The sequence below is a fragment of the Hylobates moloch genome, unplaced genomic scaffold (assembly GCF_009828535.3).
Source record: "Hylobates moloch isolate HMO894 unplaced genomic scaffold, HMol_V3 SCAFFOLD_3398, whole genome shotgun sequence".
NCBI classification, from domain to species: Eukaryota; Metazoa; Chordata; class Mammalia; order Primates; family Hylobatidae; genus Hylobates; species Hylobates moloch.
The window spans coordinates 1-6,720 of NW_026655673.1; the positions used below are offsets into that span (position 1 = coordinate 1).

At 57.9% G+C, this 6,720-nt stretch overlaps 2 protein-coding genes across 2 annotated transcripts; both read right to left on the minus strand.

The window, feature by feature from the left end:
* Positions 1 to 36: 36 nt before the first annotated feature.
* LOC131380659 (ubiquitin carboxyl-terminal hydrolase 6-like) lies at positions 37 to 2,832 on the minus strand (the record flags this gene model as incomplete). Its single annotated transcript, XM_058435256.1, has 6 exons — positions 2,811 to 2,832; positions 2,106 to 2,484; positions 1,949 to 1,997; positions 1,303 to 1,423; positions 494 to 588; positions 37 to 108 (listed from the first exon to the last, which is right to left on the minus strand). Coding segments are annotated over exons 1-6 (738 nt in total), but the record flags the coding sequence as incomplete, so codon positions are not given.
* Positions 2,362 to 6,653, minus strand: LOC116465151 (TBC1 domain family member 3B-like). The gene is made up of 6 exons (XM_058435257.1): positions 6,544 to 6,653; positions 6,370 to 6,442; positions 6,125 to 6,207; positions 4,794 to 4,833; positions 4,293 to 4,320; positions 2,362 to 3,357 (listed from the first exon to the last, which is right to left on the minus strand). Exons 2-6 carry the CDS (start codon positions 6,439 to 6,441, stop codon positions 3,326 to 3,328), a joined length of 255 nt encoding a protein of 84 aa, XP_058291240.1. The 5' UTR covers position 6,442; positions 6,544 to 6,653; the 3' UTR covers positions 2,362 to 3,325.
* Positions 6,654 to 6,720: the final 67 nt, after the last annotated feature.

Sequence of the window (6,720 nt, forward strand, 5' to 3'; positions counted from 1 at the left end):
GGGTCCCTGAGCCAGGGTCTCCCTATGCCACCTTACCTTCATTAACGGCGGGAGAAACCAGCCTAACAAGAGATGCTGCCCGCATAGACCAGCGTCTATGTCCTGGTCCTGATGGGAGCAACAGAGGTGCTCAGGCCACTGGGCTGCCCTAAAAACCTCCCTCTTCCAGGGCCTCTGAAGAACCTATGCCTAGTGCAGAACACTGGGCAGTGTCCGGGGCTCCCCGCGACACCGTCCCCTTCCCACACTCTCGGTGGACACACTGCCCTTTGCCCTGCTCTGCGGGAGCTGGGGCGCCATCCCTGTGCCTCTGTCTCCTCCAGGGCAGGAAAGGAAACCAACTCCCAGCCCATGGAGGACCCGGCATCCCAGGTCAGGCCCTGGCTGGGACTCAGCCAGTCACCAGCCCCACGAGGGGCTCCAGCCACCCTGCTCCTCCAGCCCCACGGGATGCAGGGCCTCTGGGGAAGAGCCGAAGGGACCATAAACTCACCAGATGCCACATGGTCTTGGGTTGTGACGTGGGTACCACATGCTCCTGATGGTCTTGGAGCCCCTGGACTGTCCCGCCATTTGGGCTGTGGAATTCTGAGAGGCCCCCAGCCCATCATGAAATCAGAGCCTTCCCCCAAGATGTAGAGCCATCAGCTGCAAGAGCTGGGCAGTTTGAGAGGCCCCCAAACCCGAAGGCTTCTCACCCTCCCATCTGGTGACCCCACCTAGCGGCCTTTACCCTGGGGAGGTGGGGCGGGAACATCCCCTGGAGCCTGGCTGGAGGTTCCCCTGGAGGCCTCCTGGGCCAGGGTGCAGAAGGGGCAAGCCTGACTTTGAGGCCACAACAGGGCAGCCAGAACAGTGTGGGTACTGGGCTTCCTGGTCATCTCCTGGAAGTGGGGTCGGGCCAGGGGACACGGGATGGGAAGATGCTGCCACCTGGGCTTGGTCGGCCCATTCGTGCGCACCAAGGGCAGCGGGAGCCCCGGCAGCTGGAGGGCAGGAGGACTCTCAGGGAGGGGAGAGTCGGCTGCACAGAATCAGAGCCGGAGGCCGTGGCTCCGGGACACAGAGGGTGGCCACGGGGAGGATGAGATGCCCTCTGCTGATGGGGTTGAAAGGTGTCTGACTTGGGCTGTGGGGGGCCAGCTGCGGACTCCTGTGGGACCCTCAGCAGAGACGTCCTAAAGGCTCCCAACGAGCCGGCGACACAAGGAGGGTGCCTTGGCTGAAAGCCGAGATCACCTGGCCACGGTGGCCGTCCCCGGGTCTGGCTGCGTGAGGCCCCAGGGGCAGCTGTTCACCTACCCTGCAGGGAGTGCCTCTCACTGGCCAGCAGCTGCACCAGTGCCCAGAATGCGTCCTCCTCAGGCAGATACAGGAGGAACAAGGCGGCGGCGTAGCTCAGGTTCCTGCGGTAGCCCACAATCTGCAAGAGCCAGAGTCACCATGGAAGGACATCAGCTGGGAGGGCTGAGGTCACCTGGGAGGACTCATGTCATTGGAGAGGGCAGAGGTGACTGGACAGGCTTCCTCTGAAGAAGAGGCTTCCTCAGGATGCAAACTCATTTCATGACAAGAGCCAAGTCCATCAGGCACTTCAGCACCTTGTCCAAAATGTCTCCTGAGACCACCATCCTGCGTGTGATGCTGCCAAGCTCCCAGGCTTTGGGGCAGCCCCAGGAGGAGGGCATCATTTCTTGTTCTGAGAAGTGGTGGTCAGGCCCAGGTGACACCAGGAGTCCAGACCCCAACTCCTTTGTATCTCAGCTTGACCCCTTGAGACCACCCCCTTGCTTGGAGGTTTATGCCAGCGGTGAGCTGAAATCCTACCTCCTATAACCTGGTGGGTCACAAATACTAACTTTAAAAGAAGCAAGGACACCCCCACCAGACACCCACTCCTGTGAATATGGAAATACGGCCCAGGAACCTCACTGCCGGGAATACTCACCGGGTTATTCTCCGAATATGCCAGGAGGATATAGAATAGTTCCCGCTGCCTAGGAAACAGAGAAAGGGGGCTATGGTTTGGTTTGTGCAGATGCTGTTAGTTTCACTTTGTCTACAAATCCTAACAACAAATCCCATTTCAGGTTCAGATGATTCACCAGATAAGCAGTGAGCTCTTCAGGGCCTGAGACTCTCGAAGAAATGTTTCAGTAAAATCCACATCTGTGACATGCAAATAGCCCAGTTGTACAGTGAGTTGACCGATCCTTTTCACTCTGAATGATTTTTTTTTTTCAGTTTGCACATACGCCAGTTCAGTCTCTGGGTGTACAGTTCCTCCACAGTTCCAAACCAATGTGCAGAGTCTCCTGGCCACCACTCCAGCCCCTCCTGGAGTGACTCCTTCATCCTCCAAGTCTCCAGGGTGGCCCCTATGCACCCAGCCTCTCCCCGATTCATCAGCCCCTGGCCACCCAGACTGCTTCTCAGTCCCTATGGTTTGGTCTTTTCCAGAATGGCCTAGGAATGGGAATCCTACTGTGGTAGCTTATTGGGTCTGGCTTCTTTCCCTTAGCAAAATGCATCTAGGATCCACCCACGTTCGTGCGGGCATCACTGGCTCGTTCCCTTTTCTCACTGGGTCTTCTGTTTGAAGGGAGGACCAGCCTTGCTCTCCCCATTCCCGTGTTGAAGGCCGTCCCCGAAGGCTCAGTGTGGGAGTGACGATGAATCAAGCAGTGAACCTGGCATGCAGGTTTCATGTGGATGTCAGTTTCCAAATCAGTGCGTTCAATATCTGTGACACCTTGGGGACACGTGGTTCAAGTCCATTGAGCTTTGTGAGCGACTGCCCAACTGGCTACCAATGTGGCTGTGCCATGTCATGTTCCCAGCAGACCTGGATGAGATTTTCCAGGGCCCATAATTCTCCCAGCATTTAGTGCTGTCTGTGTTGTCTGGGGAGGCTCATGGGCCCTCCATCCTGCCATCCTCCCATGGGTCCTACCACGGGTCCCCGTGGGTCAGGGAGCACCTTTCACCATTGTGCATGATTTTCTTTGCTGTCTTCTGTCTCCTCAGGATCTTCCTGGCTTCTGGCCCCACATGTTCCAGGCTGGCCCAGGGCTTGGAACCAGGGAGGTGCTCAGTTCATGGTGCCAGCTGCTCCCTGGGCCAGGATAGCTCTTGGCAGCTCTGTCATCCCTCCTGGGTGACCCTGGCTTCTGCTCCGGGGAAGTCCCCATCCCTCTCGTTCACCCCATCTCCACTGGGACCCTGTGGCTCCCGTAGGTTTACTTGGCTCCATATCGATGCCTGAAGAATACATGGTTCTGGAGAGTCCTGCTAATTAATGTCCCAGTCGATCTGGTGGATGTGTTCAGATGACCTCTTGCCCTTCTCCTTCATGACCTGTAGGGCAGGGCCAAGAGGAGGAAGCAGCCTCAGAACAGATGGAAGACTCCCTGCCCCAAATGGCAGTCAGCCCACAGTCAGCACTTCGGGAAGGAAGGTTTCCTTCTGCAGAAAGCTGCTTTTTGGCTTGTTACTGAAGCCAGGGAGGGTCACCAGAGCTGAGTTTGTCTGTCTGTGGTGACTGTGTCACCATCTGTGCCCAGGGTGTTCATCTGACCTTCCCCCTCAGCCCCCCACAGGGTGGGCTTGACGTTCCCTCCAGCTGGAGACCTGGGCCCCTGACATGGCCTGTCCTGTTTGTTGTGCTCTGGCTGAGTGTACCTTGTATTTGCTGGGGTTTTTCGACTTAATTCCGTGAATGTTCAGGAGGACTGACCACGCCAGGCCCCAGATGTTCATGGGAATTCCCTTGTATATGTGATCTACAAGCTGTGGGCAGAAAACAATCTGGTATCACAGGCCACGGGGTGACCCCAGTGAGGACCAGAGCCCGGGGATTCTGGGAATTGTCAGTTTTGGCCCCATGATTCCTCAGTAGGGGTGAGATCAAGCTGGGATAGGGTTTCCCTTCCCAGGACTGAAAGAGTGGGTGGACACTCACTTGAAACTCTGATCTGAACCTTTTTCTTCCTTCAGGTCACGAGGGCATCCCTAGCCTTGAATTTCAGGTGGTCCCAGCCCTAGATTCAGATTCCCTCCCAGCAAGGTGAGGCTTGCAGGAATAGGCAGGCAATCTGGTGACCAGGCCTGCAGTCCTCTGGGCAAGGACAGTGTGCCACCCGCCCTCTGAGAGGCTGACGGTGCCAGGCCACAGCCATGGGTGCCTGTCCCCTGTCTCTGCAGAGAGTGCTTCTGGAGGCCTCTCCCTCCACACATTACCTTTTTGCTGTTTTTATATGTCTCCCATTCGCCCAGCATCTCCAGCCACTTGCTTTTTCTTCTTGTCTCCTGCCGAATTTGCTGCCAAATGAAGAATGTTGGAGTTAGTGGAGCTGCCAGGCTTCCCAGAGCTGCCCGTGGATGCTGGGTCTTGGGCTCTGGAGCCCTGGTGGGACCCAGCTGGAAGGAGCCAGGGAAGGGCAGGCCCTAAGGGCTGAGAGCCTTTGAGCAAATGAGCACCAGTGGGCTGGCTTTGGGACCACGGGATGTGCCATCCTCAGGCCACAGACACACCAGTCTCAGGTCCCAGCCTCTAGGTGGGGTCCTGACACAAGCAGGCAGCCACCTCCAAGCCAGGACTGTGGTTCTCACTTTGGAATTTTATCAAACTGCTAAAGTTAAATCAACTTGGGGTCAGGTCTCTGCTGCCCCTCCCAGTGACAGAGTGTTGCCCTCACCCACCACCGCCCAGGCCAATTGCTTCTTCTGCCTCACTGACCACCCGCCCAGTCCCTACATCCCTGGACCAGCCCCTCCATGCATCAGGCTCTTACCTTTGCCTCCCACGCAGTCAGAGGAGGCAGCTCCGTCTCACTGTAAGGCAACCCAGGCAGAGCTGAGGACCTGCACAGGGCCTGGAGACGCCCCAGCCTGGGAGCCAACCCCCAGAAAGGACTGGCTCTGTCCCTATCCAGCTCAGGGCTCAGCCCGGGAGAAGGTACAGAGAAGGGAGGACAAGGGCCTTCCTGTGGGGCTGACTCCCAGGAGGGGCAGGATCTGGGAGAAGAAGGAGTGCAGGGACAGCCTGGCCAGGGTTACTGGGGCCCCTGGCGTGGGGGGTGGTCAGGCTGCACAATGGGGCTGCCCATCCTGGACTTGAGGTGGTTCTTTCTGCTGGAGCTGAGAAAGGTCAGCCCTGAGATGGGAGGGGGGCCGCCCAGGGTGGCGACCGGGCCCTGACAGGAATCCCTCAGGGACTGACCACATCACCCCGCCAGGGTCAAGGGAGCCTGCCCTGAGACCTGCCCGGTGTACTCTGGGTGCACCAGGGGCCCATCCCACTTGACAGCCCCAAGGCTCTTGCAGGTTCTGACCTCCCAGCATCCACCTGCCTCTCCCTGCATCTGAGCCACACACTCTGCGTTTCAGAAGTGGCACGGCTCATCAGGTCCCTCCCACCCTACTTGCCCCGGGATCTGCTCTCTCTCCATCCTCTGATCCCTGAGGGATGGGCTCCAGGCTGGGCTCCTCTTACCTGGCCCCAGATCCCTTCCCAGCACCAGACCCAGGGTCTTTAGTCACAAGCCCTGTTGTCTCCCCGGCCTCACCCTGAGATGCCCAGAGTGGGGCCCTGCCCATGTTCTCCCCCATTCTCTTAGGTCCAAAGCCCCCACTGTCCCCACACCTTTCCCCCTTCCCCATGGGGACAGTGAGGGCTGTAGCTCTAGGGAAATGGGGGAGGACAGGGGCAGGTGGGCTCTGAGAGACCTGCTGGACAACAGCCCCGAGGCTGGGCCAGGTGTCTCCTCACCCTGTGGCCACAACCCTTGGATCTCACTGGGGTTGTCTCCTGGTAGACAGGGCCAGACCCTCAGGCTGCCCCGCTCCTCTTGTGCTAACTTGCCGACAGAACTGCTGAGAGCCCAGGGGCCTGACCTAGCCCAGTCTCCATTCTCACTGGCTCCCTAGATGGGCCTTGCACCTCTGGCCTAACAACAACCTCAGGCTGGACCTGCAGGGGAGCCAGGGAGGAATTCTGACCCTGGAAAGGAGGTTGACCCGAGCTGGCGAGACATGTCCTGTGTCAGAAAGGCCTTTCTAAAAGCAAACCCATCCCTGAGCTGAGACAGATGCTTTAGGGGTGAGGGGAGCACAGAGGACTCACTGCAGAATCCCAAAGCGATCAATGTTTTCGAAGATTCCAACAAGCACAGGCCCCTTGTCCTCTGGCAGCCCAGCTCGGTGCCTCTGTAACCCAGAGGGAGCCTTGGTGAGGGGTCCAAGGTAAAGGGTGCAAGGGCCTGGGGGTATTGGCCACCCGTCCCTGCCCTGTGCTCCTAGGGAACCCAGGACCCTTTGACCAGGGCGCACTGGAAGAGGCCTCCCTCCAAGAAGCAAACTGAACTGTACCTTTTCATATTTCCTGATGATATCCTCTTGCTCCTGCACCCGCCAACTATCCGTGTCCTCTACCATATCCATCCTGTGAGACAAAATTCTCTAAAGGTTACACTGTACCTGAAAGCTTTGGAGAACACCTGAACCGCTCCCACCGGGCTCCCAGATGCTGGTTGGTTGTGTAACCTTCATTCCACCACTGCACTCTGGTAAAAATGGCCCACACCTCCATGGATCTCTGCAGACTGAAGCCACAAGCAGGGGTGGGCATCTTCCCAAGGACTTGAGAAGAGTGGGACCTGGATAGAGAATCCCATTTTCCCCTTATGCCATGAAACGGGCACATACCTGCCCCGGCAGGTT

Excerpts from the sequence above, each read along its gene's own strand:
- LOC116465151 (XM_058435257.1), bottom strand. The coding sequence starts at position 6,441 with ATGGATATGGTAGAGGACACGGATAGTTGGCGGGTGCAGGAGCAAGAG. Across the intron at positions 4,834-6,124 it reads GATCGCTTTGGGATTCTGCA|TGAGACGGAGCTGCCTCCTC; the intron begins GTGAGTCCTCTG and ends GTTGCCTTACAG. Across the intron at positions 4,321-4,793 it reads TGACTGCGTGGGAGGCAAAG|CAAATTCGGCAGGAGACAAG; the intron begins GTAAGAGCCTGA and ends TTCATTTGGCAG.